This window comes from Dipodomys ordii, unplaced genomic scaffold (assembly GCF_000151885.1).
Source record: "Dipodomys ordii isolate 6190 unplaced genomic scaffold, Dord_2.0 Scaffold189, whole genome shotgun sequence".
Classification (NCBI taxonomy): domain Eukaryota; kingdom Metazoa; phylum Chordata; class Mammalia; order Rodentia; family Heteromyidae; genus Dipodomys; species Dipodomys ordii.
In genome coordinates this window covers 1783341-1800803 of record NW_012267405.1, presented here as the reverse complement: position 1 = coordinate 1800803, position 17463 = coordinate 1783341, and the positions used below count along the sequence as shown (strand labels likewise).

Genomic DNA, 17463 nt, shown 5'->3' with positions numbered 1-17463 from the left:
CTCACGCTCCGCCACCCACGCGTACTTATAGCCCCGGAGCGCATCGCGCCGCCTTCCCATTGGCTGCGGAGACCCGGCGGCGCCGCTGATTGGCTGCTCCGTGCTCCAGGTGACCCCCGCGGAGAGGGCGAGCCCTGGGCCCGGCCCGGCGCGGCTCGCACCTGGACCCCTTCCCGGGAGGACGCGCGGGTCCCGCTCACCGCCGGAGGAGCGAATTAACGACGCGGGGAAAGCGCTGCAGTCGCCCGCGCCGGCCGTCAGGGCGCCTTTGCCCATCCAGGTAAGCGGGGCAGGCGCCGCCGCCTGCATTGGAATGAGACCCGAGGGCCGGGCCAGATGCACTCTGTGCGGGGCTCGCCGGGGCGTGTGGCACCGGCCCGGGGCTGGGTCCGGTGCTCCTCGGGGTTGGGGGCGAGCGGGGCGAGCGAGGTGAAGGTGAAGCTTCCCGAAGTCGAGCCCAGAACGGCGGTGGATTGTGCGAGCACCGCCGGTGTCGAGGCGAAGGCGGTCGGAACCCCCGGGATAAATAGGTCCCAGGACAGCGCCAGTGGGCTCAGAGATTCACAGGTGGCGAATCTGGGGAAAGATGAGGCTGCAAGGCTTTCCAACTACTTCTTTCTTAATTGTTTTAATCTTTTAAATAAGTTTTTATTGTGAAAATACCGCACAGAGGGGTTGCGGTTACATGAGCAGGTCAGGAGTGCATTTCTAATCCAGCATTGTTGCCTCCTCCTTTGGTTTTCCCCTACCATCCACCCCTGCCCTCCCATCTCCTCAACTACACTCCCCCCACCTCCCTCCCCCTCCCGCCGCCAAAGTTGTAAAGTTCGTTTTTTCGGCATATCATCTTGTACTTCTCATTGTTGCAATGGGTCCACCTGTATCCCTAGTTAAACATTTTTTCCTTCCCTTCCCCAAATACCGACATCAAATACAGTGAAAACAGGGGTTATACCTGGGGGAGGGACATACAAAGCAACAACAACAACAAATCACCTTATAAATATGTTAGAAACAATAGTAAGAAAGAAAAAATATTTGAGTCCTTATCTTGGAGTTCATTTCGCTTAACATCATCTTATCTGGTTATATGTACATAACTTTTGACCTTTTCTGCTTGTCTCAGACATATACTAGTTATTGCAAATGAGGGAAACCATGGGACCTATGTTTCTTTGGGCCTGGCTTACTTCACTTAATATAATTTTTTCCAAGTCTTTCCATTTCCTAACAAATGGGGCAATGTCATTCTTTCTGATGGAGGCATAGAATTCCATTGTGTATATATACCACATTTTCTTGATCCATTCATCTACTGAGGGGCATCTGGGTTGGTTCCATATCTTAGCTATGGTAAATAATGCTGCAATAAGCATAGTTGTGCTTGTAGCTTGGTCTTGTTTGTGATCATTTGGGTAAATGCCCAAAAGTGGGAATGGGTCATAGGGGAGTTCTATGTGGAGTCTTTTGAGGATCCCCATACTACTTTCCAAAGTGGTTTTTCAACTACTTCTGAGCAATGTTTGTGTCTGTCAGGTCGAATCTAACCACCTTCCATTTAACTGGAATCTTTTCAAAAGGAAATGCTGTGTGCTGGGGCAGAGAGGATATATATATATATATATATATATATATATATATGTAATTATGTATGTATATATAAATTGTTGTTCTTGTTTCTTGTTTGAGACAAGGTCTTTCTTTGTAGCCCCGGCTGGCTGCCTCAGCTCTTCCCCCAAGTGTTGGGATTACAGGCAGGCACCACAGGCCCAGCTGAGAAGAGGTTATTGAAGATACAGCCATGACCAAAGAGTAGGCCCAGGAATCCTTTCCACGTAGCTGGCTTGTTTCTCTCATCTTCTCTAGGCTTTCCTTTTCAAATTTGAGCTTGGTATAGATTTGATAAATGGATTCCTCCAGTGTCCTCTGTATAGCCGTGGGACAATATACGGAGCAGAAGATGGACATGGCTACATTGCTGTTAGCTCTATTACATACCTTATTTTTTAAATCATTCTGAAACCTCATTCATTTGTGAGTGTGTGTGTTGTGAGTGCACGTGTGTGTGAGTGTGTGTGTGTGTGTGTGTGTGTGGCTATGTAGTCAAATCACAGGTACAGTCATGTAATTATCACAGTGAAGACAAGGAATTGTTATACTACCATAAAAGGCCCCCTGGCCTTCTGCTCTGGGTCCACACACCAATTCTCTCCTGTCTGGGCCCCTGGCAACTTGTCATCTGTGCTCCATGCAGATAACGTTATGCAAATAGAGTCAGACATCCCATGGCATGTGACCTTGGAGACTGGCGTTCGTCATGGAATCCCTGGATTCCCAAGGGCCACCCAGGTTATTGCTGAAGTGAGTAGCTTCATGTTTTGCTTGGTAGGCTGTTTGAGATAGAGTCTTGAAATGTAGTCCAGGCTGACCTTGAATTTGCTGCCTCAGATTCCCCAGTGCTGGTATTACAGGTATGCACCACTGTGCTCCATCAATGTATTCTTTCTGGTTGCTGAATATTATTCCATGGTTTGGATCTACCAGAGTGGGTTCAACTCTGCCCTCACTGAAGGACTCTCCAATTGTTCACACGTTGCTCTGCTCTGATGCACGGAAGTGCCGAGCACATTCCTGCAAGGGCTATGGTTTGGGGGAGTGTCCCCCAAAGCTTCAGATATAAAGGCTTGGCTCTCCTCAGTGGTGTTAATTGGGAGATGCTCTAACCCTTGAAGCTGCTGGGTTCAGTAGGAGGTCCTTAGATCATTGGAAATATGCCCCCAAAGGGATTGTGGGGTCCTGGGATGTCTCTCTTCCTCCTCTACCTCTCCCCTGTCTGACTCTTTCCCTCTGGCAGCGGATGTGAGCATCCTGGATAAATGCCCAGATGACAACTCTGGAGTCATATGGTAAACATGAATGTAGTGGTATGAGACACAGCCCGGCTACTCCGCAGAGGAGTGGTACCATTTTGTATCTCCTTGAACAATGTGTGTCAGCGTCTCCTCAACCCCAGCAGCATTTGCCGTTGATGCCATTTTTACTTGTTAAAAGTTGGACGGTGCCATCTTACTGTGGTCTTAATTTTAATTTGCATTGAACAGATGACTAATGGGATGGAACGTTATTAAAGGTTCTTATTTGCCACCATGTATCTTCTCTGATGAAATATCAGTGTGACTTTGCCTTGGTTTGAACCGGCTTTTCTATAGTTTTGTTGCTGAATTTTGGCAGTTCGTCTTGTTCACTGAGTTTTGGCCTCCGGGACTTGCATTTGAGAGGTGGGTGCTCTATCATTTAAGCCAGGCCTCCCACTCTTTTTGCCTTCACTATATTTCCAAAGAGGGCTTCACATGTCCAGGAAGTCTGGACCATGATCCTCTTATTTCAACTTTCTATGTAGCTGGGATGCCAAACGTATGCAACCCAACTTTTTTTTTTTTAAAACTGCGATGGGTCTTGTGAACTTTTTGCCCAGATTGGCCTCCATCAGCTATTCTGCTGACTTCTGACTCATGAGTAGCCATGTGACTCACTGTGTCTGGGTCAGTAGTTATTTATGCATCGTATATGTATAAACCTTGGTTGGATCTGTGGTTTGCAAGTATTAGCCCGATTTGTAGCTGTGTTCTCTTTCCTTTAGCAGGCGCTCTCAAAGAACATGATTTTGATTAGGATAAGGTCCAGTTGGTTGAGTTTTTATTTTACAGAGTGTAATTTGGGCATGATGTTCAAGAACTTTTTGCCCAGCCCTAGAATGGAAGATGGTGCTCTATGCCCCATGCTTTCCTCTTAAACCCCGTGATCCCTTTGGAATTAATGTGCACAGTGTGAGATTTCAGTTCAGGTGGCTTCTTTTCATTCTTAGCATTTAAAACTGGGTGACATTTCAAACCACTGGGGATATTGTGCGTGATTTAATAGCCAGTGCTGCCATTTGGAAAATATAAAGTTCTATTCTTACAGCAAAATAAGCCCCACATGACTCAACAATGTAAAGTACAAACAGGCACATAGGGGAAAAAAACAACCATGACCACATTTGTCATTAAAGAAATGCAAATCAATGCCACATTGAGATACTGCTTGCTACCTATTGGACTGACAAACTTGAGGGGGAAAAATGCATGTTACTGGACTGTGGAGGAAATGAGGAGGAGTGGCTATGAGAAAACCAATTCTGAGTATTTGGCTGGCAGTTTGACAGCCAATGGAAAGCGGACATATCCTGTGACACAGCTCTTCCATGCTTACAAGATTTGCCCTGGAAACTCAGTATATAATGTACTCACTCAGAATCCATCTTCAGTGGGTTCAGACCAGCCCAAGTTAACAAAATATGTTATCGAATGAATTGATAGTGTATAAAAGTAGCTACAAGGGGCTGGGAAGGTGGCTCAGTGGTAGAGCACTTGCCTTGCATGCATGAGGCCCTGGATTCGATTCCTCAGCACCACATAAGTAGAAAGAAAAAGCCAGAAGTGGCTGTGTGGCTCAAGTGGTAGAGTGCTAGCCTTGAGCTGAAGAGCTGAGCGACAGCACCCAGGCCCAGAGTTCAGGCCCCATGACTGGACCCCCCAAAAATGTAGCTACAAGTTGCCCATATATGTTTTATACACAAGGATGACAGACAGACAGATACACATTCACACATACACATTTCTTTTTCAATGGGGATCAGTTCCCTCTGCTCAGTGAGATGAAAAAGGCTGGGAAGAAAAGGAATAGTGTACATTTCTTCATGGCCACTTAGAGTAAATAAAAAAATTACAGCTGGATATTCATGACTCACACCTGTAATCCTAGCTATTCAGGGAAGCTGAGGTCCAAGGATCACAGTTCAAAGCCAGCCAAGCAAGAAAGTCCGTGAGACTCTTATCTCCAATTAATCAACAGAAAACTGGAGGTGGAGCTGTAGCTCAAGTGGTAGCCTAGCCTTAGCAAACGTAGCTCAGGGACAGAGCCTAAGCCCAGAATTTAAGCCTCAGAACCAACCAAAAATAAACATAAAAATAAATTAAAAAGTATGAGCCAGGGCCTGGATTGTGTTTTCATGAATAGGATGGGTGAGACAAGATAAGCAGTTGGGCAGACTTAGGCTTGGATGGTTTGGATCTCATTGGCAGGCTGGGTTCTGGGGATGATCCCAGGTTTACAGCGTGAGTGGGGCAGGTGAGCATTGGCTTAGGGTGTGGGATCGTGAACTTGGGATTGGTTGGGCAGCTAGAGCTAGAAATTCGCTAACCCTGAGGGGAGATGTCCTCCCCAGCACTGCCAGGGCTCAAGATGTCAAACCACCATAACCAACAGAAAATCAAAACCAACGCACTAGCACATGGTATAAGGAGAGGGACAGAGACCCCCCTCAGGACGGCGGGAAACCAGCTGTGTCATAGCCCGCTTTCTGCTGCTGCTGCTGTAACTTGAGTACCACAGGCTTATTTGGTTCACAGTTCTAGAGGACGGAAGTCCAAGATCTAGCACCCACATCTGCTATGGCCATCCTGCTGTGTGTGTGTGTACGCACACGTGTGTGTGCATGCACGCGTGTGTGTATGAGAGAGAGAGATACACAGAGTGGGAGAGGGAGAAGAAGAGGAGGAGAAGGAGGAGGTAAAGCAGAAGGGGAGGAGAAAGGGAGCGGGGAGGGAGAAGGAAGCAGGGAGGAGGAAGGCCTCTGTAATGACCCCGCCAAGTGCATCTCCACATCAGCAGCCCACTCACGCAGTACCAGCACCCAGCCATCATCCGGGCAGAGCCCTCTGTTCCCACCTCTTGGCACCATCACAATGGCAGTCTGAAGGGTGCTTCCAAACCCATCACCCAGGGGGGAGCAAGGATAGAGTAGGGAACAGGACCCTGGTCCCCCGGGTCAGTCAGCCTCATCAGTCTGGCTGGGCCCTAAGAAGCTCCATTTCTTAATAAGCTCCCCAGCGATGTCTGGGAGCAGGCCCCGAGGGAGAGAGGAGGACTGGGTGCGGAAGGAGCTCCGGCTGTGTGGACCAGCTCTCCCCACAGCTCTCCCCGGTCTGTGCTGGCCAGGGGACTGAGACTCCAGCAGGCAGATGGTAACTCAGCCCCTGATGCCCTCACGGCCCGAGAGGAGCCATCGGAGGAGATTTATTGGCAATCGGAACCCCAGAGTATTTTGCTAGTGGTGCCCTTGGTCACCTCTCCCCCCTCCCCCCTCCAGCTGTGGGGCCTGTCCTGTCCTCTAGCTGGGTGGCCGCTGTCCCTCTCTGCTTGGTCTGCTTAACTGCTCAGCAGAAGCCTGCTTCACCTGGGAGACACATAGGGGCTGTTTGTTTAGGGAGAAGGGCTCTGACCTTCCCCTGTGCTGGCTGACCTCCCTCTTCTGCTCCCCCCCCCCCACTACCCTCATGAAGCTGAGCTGGGTGGTGCCTTGGCATCCAGGGCAGGTGGCCATATGAGATGACAGAAGACATTTCTAGACATGGGGCAGGCTTAGATCCTTACAGGATGAAGGGGGAGAGGCCCAGGACTGCGCTTGGCTTTCCTGAAGGCTCTACTGACTCCCAGACTCCACAGGGCCTGGAATCCAAGGCAAGAGGACATTGCTGTTGCTCTCCTCCGGGGGTGGGGGCCGGGAGGGAGGGCTGGTAGGGCTCTGTGATGCATAGTCCCCAGAAAATCATTTTAGCTGGCGCGGCCTTGGCCCGCCCGGCCAAGGTACATGTGGCTCAGCCGGGAAGTCTGGTCTGGCTGGAGGCAAGGCCTGGAACTGCAGCTTTTGGCGATTTGTGAGGCTGACCAGGACCTGCTGGTGTTTACACAGCTCCGCAGGGAAGGCCCACCCAGGCATGGGGACAAGGGGGAGCAGAGACGCTTAAGACCACCCTGCACTGGCCCCCACGCTCGGATGCTGTGTGCTTCCTGTCACGTATCTGTCCTGTGTCCCTTGCTCCCAAGGGGCACGCACCCTGCACAGAAGGCACAGAGACAGAGACAGTGATGATGGAGGGGGGCAGAAAGGATGACGAGATTCCTATTTCAAAATATGCAGAGCTGGATGTCAATGGCTCCTGCCCGTAATCCTAGCTACTCAAGAGGCTGAGATCTGAAGATCGCAGTTCAAAGCCAACTCTGGCAGGAAAGTCTGTGGACTCTTACCTCCCTCCAGTTAAAACCACCAGAAAACCAGAAGTGGGGCTGTGGCTCAAAGTGGTAGAGTGCTATAGCCTTGAGCAAAAGAGTTCAGGGATAGTTCCTAGGCCCTGAGTTTAAGCTCCATGATGGACGATAAACAAACAAACAAATAAAAATGCTTAGAATTGGGGCTGGGGATTGAGCTTAGTGGAGGAACAAGTGCAAGGCCCTGAGTTCGGTCTTCAGTTCTGAAAATAAAATGCGGAATTATGTAGCAAGAGATCTTAGACATTCCTTTAGAAGTGGGCAAGCTAAGGCTGAGGTTCAGTCTAGGTAACTCACTTGAAATGAAACATCTATGCTTATGTCAGCAGACTGATCCATGTCTGTTAATGTGAACGCAGAGGCAACTTCTAAGTTACTCTTTTCTTTTCTGGCAGGTCCTGGGGCTTGCCTCTGGGCCTGGGTGCTGTCCTTGAGCTCTCTTCAGCTCAAGGCATACATTCTTCTGCTTGAGCCACATCCCTACTTCCAGTTTTCTGGTGGCTAATTGGAGGTCAAAGCCTGGGCTGCCATCCTCAGATCTCAGCCTCCTGATTAGCTAGGATTACAGGTTGAGCCACTGGCACCCTGCCTAAGTCACCTTTTCTAAAACATGATATTTAAAAATTGTCCAAAAGTTTTCTTTTGGTTTGTGCCAGTCCTGGGGCTTGAACTCTGAGCCTGGACACTGTCTCTGAGCCTTTTTGCTCAAGGTCAGCACTCTACCACTTGAGCCACACTCCACTGATACTTTTGGAGATAAGAGTTGATAGTTGTGGAGATAAGAGTCTCACTGACCCGGCTGGACTTTGTCCAGGCTAGCTTCAAACTGTGACCCTCAGATCTTAGCCTCCTAGAATGATAGGCATAAGCCACTGGTGCCTAGCTTATCAAAATTTTAAATAGTAAAAGAAAGCTAGAGATACTTTGCACCATTTGATTCATTTCATGTGCAAAGTTGTATACAAGTGTTCAGTGTCACAGTCACAGCTGAAACCCCCATGGCCAGCATTGGACTTTTGTGACACGAGGCTATGGTTTGGGGGTAGTTTGAGGGCATCCACTGAGGGCCGGGGTGCTGGGAACCTGGTTTCCAGTGGGATGGTGTTGGGGGAGGGGAGAGATCTTAAGTAGTGGGTCCATTGTTTAGTGTTGATCATTAGCATTGTGGTTCAGAAGAGATTAGTACTGTCTGGTGGACAGATGCTGATCACTAGCACTGTGGTTCGAGAGAGATTAGTACTGTCTGGTGGACAGAAGGATGTTAGGAGCCCTCTATACCTACCCCCCCATTCCCCCAGCACACTCTGTCTACCATGCCATTAACCCCATGATGGAACAGATGCAGCCACCTGATCTTGGAGTTTTTCTCCTTCATAAGTGAGCTAAATAAACCCCTTTGTCTACAGTAAGCAGCCGCTGATGTTTCATTACAGCAGTAGAAAATGGATTACTACTGATGTTCATGGGCATGTAAAAGCCTTTCAAAACCATTCCCTAATTCTCATGTCCCATCCAGTGGTTGGCTGAATGGGAAGTAGAAAACCCTAGAGGCCAGATGCAGCAGCAGGTTTGTGTTCTGCTTTGGAGGGCTCTGTGCTCACTCCCAGCCTCGCCCGCGAGGACCGCAGGGCATGCTCACAAGCTCATGGCTCAGCATGACAGCAGCACAATGTGCCCTCCGAGCCTCCAAGCCCTCAGCAACCCACGCAGGAATAGATTACCACCCTCCACACCTGCCTCACTCTATAGGGAAGGAAACAAAGCAGCAGGAGGAAGAATACTTCACTTCCTTGAAGGCTCTTGCCCTGGGTCCATCCAACAATGGTGCTGCCCACTGGTGGCATTTCTGATGTGCCTTAGCTACCAGATGCCCCCCACTGCCTGCCTTCTATTTGTTGCCTCAGAGATGATCGTGAGGACCTTGGAGTCAGGATGAAACGATGCAAAGTGCTATCTGCCTTGGCTTCACTTTCTCTAGGCACAGGGAGGCTGTGGCTTCCTTGGGAAGAAGGTGAAAATATACTGTGGTACAGAGCCCTGCCACTCACCGTACGCTCCCTTTCTCTGGTGGGTGCCATGAAATGGAGGGTTACAAACTACCCTGGCTCAATAGTGCCCTGGGACAGAGAAGCTGTGGCCAAGGCTGACTTTCCAAAGCACCTGTGCTTGTGGATACCCACTTAACAGATGAAGGAGAGCTTGGCATCTATGTGGACTTGGCCAGGCAGTGCTGTGCCATTTTCTCCCGGTAGGTGGAGCTGTTAAGGGTACAGGAGCTGTGTGTGTGTGTATTTGGCCAGCATTTCAGCCAGCCTGGGACCCTGAGGCTGACCGCGAGGCTGAGATGAGAAGTAGGGAGAGACACCCAATGGCTTCCCATCTGGTTTAAGTCCACTTCCCCTTCAACCACCCTCTCATTTAGCGATTGGGAGCCAAGGCGTTACCTTAATTTTTTTTTTTCTCATGCTGGTGTGAGCTGGGTCTTTGTTACTGACAACCCACAAAGTCTGATTGACCACAAGCTGGTTTAACCAACTCCATTTTACCCAAGATAAGACTGGAGAGGTTGAAGTGACTCACGCAGCACCACCAAGCCGGTGGTGCTAAGGTGGTGAAGGGAAACCAAAATCACAATAGATTTAGTGGCATTGTTTTTCCAAGCTGTCCTCCACTCAGGACTTTTATGGAACTTTGCTCTGAATCAAGACCATTCTATGGGAAGGAGTTGATTGGACCAATGGCTTGCCCTACAGGGCACTGAGTCTGGGCAGGAGGTAGAAAGCAGGGTTCAACCACAGGCAAATCTCTCAGCTGTCCACACACTTCCATGCTGTTTTTAAACAGTTATTCTTTAGACCTACTAGGTCGACTCTGGATAGAGAACCAGCCAGCAGAATTAGCAGGTTTACATTTGGGCTGATATAAACATCTGGATGACTTTAGGCACGTCCCTTGGTTACCCTAATTTCATCCTTGGGACAGTACACTTCCTTGAGGAAATTAGATGAGAGGTATTGATGGAGGATGTTTGGGTACCAGGAGCATCCATGGATCTTGTGCCCACGGGCATCGCCGCCCTGAAAACACTGCTGACAACAGCTGTGTCCGTGGAGCCTTGTTTATGCCCACTCTCACTGTCCAGATAGGAAGGCAAAGGGCTTGACCTGAAAAAACAAACCTGGGAAGACCATTACAGCCAAACCAGGAGGCTTTGGTAGAGAATTCCCTCTTCCCTTGAGGGCACACTGGAGGCAATGGTGCCCCCTGCTGGGAACATGAAGTTCTGCAAGCAATGTCTGTCACGGTGGGTTTTCAAGATTTGAATGTGATGCTCCTGGGTCGAGAGCAGTTTCTTTTTGCACCTTGGAGATCCTATACAGCTCAAATGTCTGAAAGTATTCTTTGGGCCAGACCCTTTCATGGTGGCTTCTGCTGCTTCCTGCAGCTAGCACTTAATGACTTGGCCACTTCCAGCTGCAAAGGAGTCTGGGAAACATAAACTTCAGCCGGGGCCACATGCATAACAAAACCCAGAATTTGGTTGGTAAAGGAAAAAGGAGAGGCCTGGAAAGGTGGCAGAGTGCTTGCTTCGCATGCATGAAGCCCTGTGTTCGATTCCTCAGTACCACATAAACAGAAAAAGCCAGAAGGGGAGCTGTGGCTCGAGTGGTAGAGTGCTAGCTTTGAGCAAAAAGAAGCTCAGAGACAGTGCTCAGGCCATGAGTTCGAGCCCCAGACTGGCAAAAAAACAAAAACAAATAAAAAACAAAAAACAAAACAAAGAAAAAAGGGGAGAGGGATACTGGATGATCGGTAGACTTGTATGCTATATGTCTCCCCAGGATAAGCACCCCAGCAGGAAGTACAGTGTAGGTGTTCAATGAAACAAATGTGACACATTTACAGCACACCTTTCTCACTCACCAAGGCCTTGAAGACAGGATCATGATTTATCTGTGTCTTCCTCACTAGCCACTGGCGTCAAGCCCTCCTCTCAGGGCAGGGAAGAGCGGGTTCCTTGAAGCTAAGCTTTAGGGAAGCCGGACTGCTATCTACCTCTCCCTCCCCGTGCTCAGCTGAACATTCTTTGGTTCTTGCTAACTGAAACTAAGTTGACCTCCTGGGAAACGGATCGGAGGATAGAACATGGGCTTTCCTTCCTGCCTGGCTATGGCCTCTGGCTGACAGACATTTTTAGGGCTCTTGTGGCTGGGGAGCAGACTATTCTTCCCCTTCCAGGAGGTAGATTCCCTATCAGCACAGAGAAGGGATTTCTTCCAGAGGATCAGAGCCCAGGTCTCAGTGAAGACCTTTCAGGGCTTTGCCAGGAAACAGCCAGACAGCAGCTATTGCCTGATCACATGACCCACTCAGAAGTGCTAAGGAGCCCTGACTCCAGATAGCCACAGAACAGATTGGAAATACAGTGGCCAGCCACGAGGCTCTTCATTTGGAAAGGAAGAAGAAGAGAGCAGGCATCATGAGGGAGATGTTCAAGATGCTTCCAGGGCCAGCTGGACATAAGACAGACTCCCTGTGGACTGTCCAGCGAAGGACAGCAAACAGGAAGAGTGACAGGAAAGAATCCGATCTGGCTCAGCAAGGCCTCACACAGGCTTCTAATTTCCTGGACGCTGGAGCTGAGCGGATGGAGTGACTGGATGGAGTGGTGGCTGGGGAACTGATAGAGCTGCCCACCTTGGTGGGCAGCGCGCTGGGCGGAGTTTTGCTTTCTTTGTGCTGGAGTCTGGTGTGTGTCTTTCTCTCTGTTGCTGCACAAACGTAAACATAGTCAGAGAGGATGGTGAAGAACTGTCCGCTCATCTGGTTGTTGGAGGAAGGAAGAGCAAGAGCCCTGGGGCTGGTTGCTCCCTCACAAGAGCTGATGAGCACCTTACTTTGCATTTGTCCCTTTATGAAATCGAATTATGTTTTACTTTTTTTTGGGGGGGGTTGGTGCTGGGGATGGAACACCCAGAATCTCATCATGGGTGCTAATCGTGCATTTTACCACGGGGTTCTAACTCCAGCCTCAGTTTACCAAAATGCATAATGCTTTCCAAAAAGTGACCATCTGAATTTTCTTTATCCTAGAGGCGGGGAAGAAACTGTACAATTGTTTCCTGATTTGTGTAATAACTTGAACACCCTGCTAAGGATTTAGGGCCAGGGTTGGGGTGGAGGGGGAATTCAGGGGTACGGCTCCAGTTCCCCCACTAAAGCTGTTGCTTCCCAGTTCTTTGTTTTCATCAGGTACCCCTGGGGATTGGCTCTGGAGCACCCCCATACCCAAATCCACACCTGCTCAAGTCCCTTATATCACATGCTGAGTGTCTGCATAGAACCCGTGTGCCGCCCAGATATTTAACCATTTCACAGCACTGCACTGCAGATGAGACAAAGTCAGCTGTGCTTTTTGGAAGTTTTGAATTAAAAAAAAATTTTTTTTCTACCCAAGGTTGGTTGAATGGAGAGGCTAGCTACTCTGCCATGGATGTAGATGGTAGACCCAGAACAGAATCATACAGTAAATACAATGCAAGTGCTTATCCATGCAAGGTTGCAGACAGAAGTCTATCAGAGATTGCATCCTTCCCCAGCAAATCATCACAGCTGGAGTGCCCAGAAGACACCTCATTTTCAGTGAATGCACACACTCAAAGCACATACCTGTAATACCAGCAAAGAATCATACAATTAAATCAACACCTGGAGTCTAGATAAATCCCCCAACCTCAAGTTACATGAAGGAAGCCACATCATAAAAGCAAGCATGCAGGATGACTCTACGTGTGCAGCTTTCAAAGTAAGATGAAATTGGATCACATTGTGAAGGGATGGGTCCTTAATAATGAGAGTCCTGAGAGTTAATAACTCGAAGGGCAGAACAGCTGCTGGCTCTTCTGGACAAAGGTGGGGGCATCCTCCTGGCACTGGCAGCTGGCACTGTGCCCTGCCTTGAATGCATCTCCCCTGTGCCCATTTTATAGATGTTCTTTGAACTGAATACCCACTCCTCTAGATGGAATTTTAAAAATAAAAAGGCATGTAACATCTTACCCAAAGGGAGTCACAGAGGTCCAGCCCTTAATCTTAGAGCCTAGGAGACAAACCCAGAGAGGAGAGGAGGCTGACGCAAAGTCTATAGAACCAGGACCAGAAGGAGAGAAATCCTAATGCACCACCAACATCTACTTAGCCAGGCTTCTTCTTCAATGTGAAGGGAGGAAGAAGGCCCTAAAGTCTGAGAGCTGCCATGTTTTGTAACAAAGTCGCTACAACTATTGTATCAGCTGGCCAGCTGCTACATACCAGCAGCTGATACAAATGATATACATCCTTTTCAAAAGGACTTTTTTTTTTTCAGATTCTAAAAAATTCTGCCGGCTCTCCAACCAGGCTGGGCATTGGTGCCTCATACAATCAATCCTAAGCTACCCAGGAGCCTGAGATCTGAGGATCGAGATCTGAGGCCAACCCAGAAAGGAACATTTATTACATTTCTTTCTTCTGATGAACCATCCAAAAAGCTGTAAGTGGTGGTAGACCACCAGCCTTGCCTGAAAAAGCTAAGGGATAGTGCGTAGGCCCTGAGTTCAAGCCCTGGTACTGGACAGACAGACAGACAGACAGACAGACAGACAGACACACACACACACACACACACACACACACACACACACACACAATCTGGCCTAGTTAGCCTCTGCTCCATTGGACTTGTAGATGGCTTGGAAGGAGCCAGCCTGAGGGGGGGCTGGGCAGGAGTGGAGAGATGGAGCCAGGAAGTCTGTGAATGTATTGACTTATCCACCTGGCCTAGGTGAGGCCCCTGGCCCAGGGACCGTGAGGCCCAGAGCCTGCGCTATCTCCCTGAGAGCTTTTTTTGTTTTGTTTAGAGGTCAATTACTTCCCATTTGGGTAACTTGTGAACATTAAGAGGTGACCAGAGTGACAGGACTGAAGGATGCAGATAAGAGGCTGGCTGGGAAGCGCCTGGCCCAGGATAAGCAGTAGTGAGGAGGAGACACACAAAAGAAGCAGCTTTCAGGGTGAAGAGAGATTACAGAGATGGAAGACTGGGGTGGGGGTGGGGAGAAGAGGGGTGCTTGGTGGGCTGGGGGGGGAAGGAGTCCTTTTAAAGGGACCCTGCCAAGCGGAGTGGGGAAGTCTGGAGGAGGGAGTTTTGTGCCTTTGCTCTCTTTTCCTTTGGTGTCAGGGGAAGCCCAAAAGTCACTGGGATCTGGAAAAACAAACACAAAACCACATGGGTTGCACAGGAATCAGCTTATAGAGATTCCACCCCCATCTAGAATTTAACCTGATGAAGGCCGGTTCACGCCCCAGCCACCGCTGTGTGAACTGGATGTGAAGTGTCCGTTGCCCACGTGCTGTGCGGACAAAGGGAGCCAGCCAGCAGCTCAAGGCTCGGGGCGCTGTGCCCAACCAGCCCTTCTTCCTCTCCTCCTGCACCCTCCATCCACTGAACACAGCTCACAAAGTCCCAGATGTCAGCCTTGATCTGTGTGGAAACCCAGTAGGAAATAGGACTCTGGCTTGGATGGGTGATCTACTTGCTGCCCTTGCAGTCCTAGACCTCTTCCAGAGCCTCTCCCAAGTAAACAGCCTCATTCCCACACAGGCCTCCTCTCTGCAGCCTTCCTTCCTAAACATGCCAGCTCCACCTGGATCTTCCTTCTCTGCTTGGAGCCTGTGGTCAGCTCGATTTGACACATGGCCTCCACCACCTAGTATTTTTAGATGCTCTTCTTGCCTTGGTCTTTGCTAATCCCAGTTAGATAGTAAGTCCCACTAGGGTGGCAGCCATATCTCTGAATCTCTGTTCCCTTCCAAGAATGTGCAGCAGAGGCTGAGTTGCTGAGGCCCAGGCCCTGGCCCCTTCTTTCCCTTCACTCTGAGTCCAGCCTTGGCTTTTCTCAGGTGGCACATGGAGGTGTGCACAGGGCTGGGAGTCTTCTGGGCCTATGCAAACCCTCAGACAACCAGTAGCTGTGACTGCTCTCATGACTCCCCTGTGCTAGAAGGGAGTGAGAGGAGAAGGGGGTGACATTTATTCACTTCCCACTCTGTGCCAATGATAAATACCATAATATAACAGAGGGTAGGGACCTTCCTCCAAAGGTGATTTGCTTATTTATTGCTTTGGAGGTACTGGGAGATTGAAACCAGAGCTTGAAACCAGTGCTAGGCAAGCACTCTGTAGATGAGCCATATTCTTGGGGGGTCCGGTCATGGGCCTGAACTCTGGGCCTGAGCGCTGTCCCTCAGCTCTTCAGCTCAAGGCTAGCACTCTACCACTGAGCCACCTTCCTAGCCCCAGATGAGCCATATTCTTAACCCTTGGAAGATGTTTCTTTTACAGGTTAACATATAAATACGTTCTATAAATGTGACAAAATACCATATATAGTATTTTGGTATTTATCGAAGTAAATGCCAAGAAATGGAAATGAGGGTTTTAAAAAAATTGTTGCTGTTTTTGTTTTCTTTTTCTTTTGTTTGTCTGTCTGTCTATGGGATGGGAAGGGGGGGACACAGAAATGTAGGGACAAAAGGTAAACAAAGGTAGCAATAATACTCACTGGACACTGTTGAAAGTGAACTATACAACTTGTGGGCGGGGACAGGGGAAACACTGGGAGAGAGCAAGGGAAGAGGGGACATTGTCCAAAAAGAAATGTATTCATTAGGTAACTTCTGTCACCATAACCCCTCTGTGTATCACCTTTCCAATAACAAGGAAAAATGAAAAAATATAGTATTTTGCCATCTGATTATTATGAGGAATAATCTCCCAAGGGAGAGAGGGAGGGAACCTTACCTGGAGATCACACAGGTTGAAGCTTTTCATAGTGATCTCTGTTCTTTCTTCTTTTTCCTTCTTTAATTTAGTCGAGGAGATCTCTTATTGAGATCTCCAAATCTGAAGAAAACACGCTTTTTAATCCCAAGGACACAGTGTTAATGAAGAGACACTGGCTGTGTTTCTAAAATACTCTTTTATTATTGGTGAAGATGGAGAAGTGAAAAGCGGCCAGGAGAGCAAAGAGAAAGAAACCTGGGGGAGGGGCGCTGGAGTAAGAAAGCGCAGGGGCAATTGCTCTTCACTCCCCACCTCCAGTAGGTGAAGGGGGTGGGATCGAAGCTATCCAGCCATAGCTGGTACCTGATTCTAGTTGTCAGACCAAGCAGTCTCTGTTTCCCGCTCAGAGTGAATAACTGTCAGAGAAGACAAAGGGCAGAGGTAGTGTATTTTAATTAATCGAGAGAAGTTGTTAAATAGTATTATTTAACCTCGGATGGGTCAGTGGTCCAGGGAGGACAAAGGACCAGAGTTTTCATGGTCTAACGCTGTCTAAAGACGATAATAAGATGACGATTTGGGGGATCTGTGTTTTTAGGATTTGCCACGTGGAGGGGGTGCCCCTTTCCCGGTGGGAATTGCGACATTGCCTTTCCAAAGGAGCCATACAAAGAGGGAGAAAGAGATACAAGAAAACCAATCAGGCCGGGTGCTGGTGGCTCACGCCTGTCATCCAAGCTACCCAGGAGGCTGAGATCGGTCATTCCCAGCAGTGAAGGCTGTGAGACGCCCATCTCCAGTTAACCACTGGAAAATCCGAAGTGGCGCTGTGGCTCAAAGTGGTGGAGCGCTCGCCTTGAGCAAAAAGAGCTGGGGGGGGGGGCAGCGGAGTTCAAGCCCCAGGAAGGAAAAAACCCCACGAAACAGAACAAATAGCACGTCTCCAGCGGAATGGGTTTTGTCTCTCTCAGATCTAGCTTTAATTCGGAGGTGTCAAGGTGACCTTGGTCTTCCCAGTCACTCCACAAACACCCGCCCGGGGCCGGGCTCCTCGGCGTCCCGTTTGGAGCCTTGGTTGTCCTCCATCCCCTGACCGTCCTCCTCTCCTTCCCGTCTCCCTCCCCCATCCCCGATCTTTGGACGGGAGGAGAGGGATCGTCCTCCCCGTGACCCCCGCCCCCTCTTCCGGACTAGGGTAAAGAACCACTCAGGCCACCAGGCTGAAAAGTCACGGGCCTCACCGCCTTCCCACACCGAGTCTGCTCGCGAGGCCTGGGTTTCCCGGTGACGCTCCAAATTGCATCCCCTGCCCCCTCTCTCCCCCGGCAGCCCGGCGGCTCTCGGGGTGGGGGGTCAGGTCGGAGTCCCAGAAGCCCACCCAGGGAGAAGCGTGGAGGCAGCCGAGATGCGCGCGCCGGGCGTCGGGCGATCCTCACCAGGCCCTGGCGCCCTGCGCGGTGGCGCTGGGGCCTCCGGGGCTGAAGCCGGCG

At 49.6% G+C, this 17463-nt stretch overlaps 2 protein-coding genes across 2 annotated transcripts in view; both read right to left on the bottom strand.

Moving 5' to 3' along the window:
• The window catches only part of Nkx3-1 (NK3 homeobox 1), a 2082-nt gene extending 1806 nt beyond the window's left edge, over positions 1 to 276 (bottom strand). Inside the window, exon 1 of the mRNA XM_013034404.1 lies at positions 6 to 276. Coding sequence (XP_012889858.1) covers positions 6 to 276 — 271 coding nt within the window. The remainder of the gene's footprint in view (positions 1 to 5) is intronic.
• A 16714-nt stretch (positions 277 to 16990) lies between these two features.
• Nkx2-6 (NK2 homeobox 6) overlaps positions 16991 to 17463 on the bottom strand; it is a 3358-nt gene continuing 2885 nt past the window's right edge. The window contains exons 3-4 of the mRNA XM_013034403.1: positions 17215 to 17451; positions 16991 to 17107 (exon numbers count right to left, since the gene is read on the bottom strand). Coding sequence (XP_012889857.1) covers positions 16991 to 17107; positions 17215 to 17451 — 354 coding nt within the window. The remainder of the gene's footprint in view (positions 17108 to 17214; positions 17452 to 17463) is intronic.